Source organism: Octopus bimaculoides, chromosome 9 (genome assembly GCF_001194135.2).
Source record: "Octopus bimaculoides isolate UCB-OBI-ISO-001 chromosome 9, ASM119413v2, whole genome shotgun sequence".
Classification (NCBI taxonomy): domain Eukaryota; kingdom Metazoa; phylum Mollusca; class Cephalopoda; order Octopoda; family Octopodidae; genus Octopus; species Octopus bimaculoides.
The window spans coordinates 85,901,231-85,902,678 of record NC_068989.1 but is presented as its reverse complement, the minus strand read 5'-3'; the positions used below and the strand labels follow the sequence as shown (position 1 = coordinate 85,902,678).

At 35.8% G+C, this 1,448-nt stretch overlaps 1 protein-coding gene across 1 annotated transcript in view; it reads right to left on the bottom strand.

Annotated features, from left to right (window-relative positions):
- LOC106869568 (transformation/transcription domain-associated protein) overlaps nucleotides 1–1,448 on the bottom strand; it is a 103,165-nt gene that overhangs the window by 49,031 nt on the left and 52,686 nt on the right. Inside the window, exons 52-53 of the mRNA XM_052970942.1 lie at nucleotides 959–1,048; nucleotides 37–252 (exon numbers count right to left, since the gene is read on the bottom strand). Coding sequence (XP_052826902.1) covers nucleotides 37–252; nucleotides 959–1,048 — 306 coding nt within the window. The remainder of the gene's footprint in view (nucleotides 1–36; nucleotides 253–958; nucleotides 1,049–1,448) is intronic.

Below are 1,448 nucleotides of genomic sequence, written 5' to 3'. Positions count from 1 at the left end.
AGGAATCAACCAGACCACCAAAAAAATTAAACTTACCATAATCCCTAACAGGAAGGTCAACAATTCTAATGCTGTACAGATATTGGTGATGCCAGACTGGTTTTCAACGGTCATCAGTAATTTGTCAAACCAGGCAAGTTTTAGTTCAATGTTGGGCCACACATCTTTGTTCATGACAGTTTTCAGTAAGTTGATACATCGTCTTGAGAGGGCTTCTCCTTGAGTGGCCAAGGCAGTTGTAGATTCTGTCACCTGAAGAAATAAATGACAAAATTGTAATCAAAGTTTAAAATTTTTTTTTTTTTTTTTTAAATATGATTTTGTCCCAAATAAAGCTCGAAACCAATGCAGAGACTATGGGATAACAAAAAGGAAAAGAAGGGGCAAACAAATTCAAAAGATGTCAACTAACTGAAAGTTTAAAGGACTGAATATCATAGAAATAAAGCAGGAGTGAATTGTGACTCTCTATAACCAACTGTTCTCCCCATAAAATTTGTGGCCTGTTGTCAATATTACAAAATCAAAAAGCTTCATCATTATTTTAACATCTATTTTCCCATGCTCACATGGATTGGATGGAGTTTATTGAGGGAGATTTTTTTTACAGCTAGGGAGATTTTTTTTACAGCTAGGGACCCTTTCTGTCACCAATCCTTACCTGGTAAGCAAGGTAATATTTCCCCATGCCACACATGTTTTCACTGAATATCAGAAAGGAACGGCATCTATTTACATAATTACATAATACCAAGACATAGAGACACAAACACTCACACACACATACAGATGTGTGTGTACATATACACAGTGATCTATGTACATGATAATTATGCAAATGATCTATAAGCACAATGGTATGATGGTGACTGAGAGGGTGACCGGGACAAAGTGGTCTGTGAATATAACAATGAAGTGGACCATTCCTATAGAGAACGGAAGCAGGATACCAACTTACCTGGCAAGCTATTCGTAGAAGGAAGTTAACGACAGAATCACAGTATTGCTTATCAATCGGTTTATTCACATCGGTTTGATTACGCAGACTCTGAAATCAAGGGAAAAACATGGATAAAACTAATTAAATTCTTTCATTATGGAAACTTCAAAGCATAAATGGACAATTAGCCTTTCTACAATGAACTAATGTTACTCCTTAACAATTGTACCGCAATATTTCAAATATATATATATATATATATATATATATATTTTGAAATATTGCGGTACAATTGTTAAGGAGTAACATTAGTTCATTGTAGAACTCAAACCATGTGGCTGGGAAGCAAGCTTTTTACTACACACCACGTCTGCCCCTAGTACTAAGATACCTGCGTCAATGATCCATAGAAACAAGCAGTGACAGACAGTACAAAATACATATAAAAGCTCTCGATCATATGATTCAATGGAGAGAGAGAGAGAGAGAGAGAGAGAGAGAGAGAGAG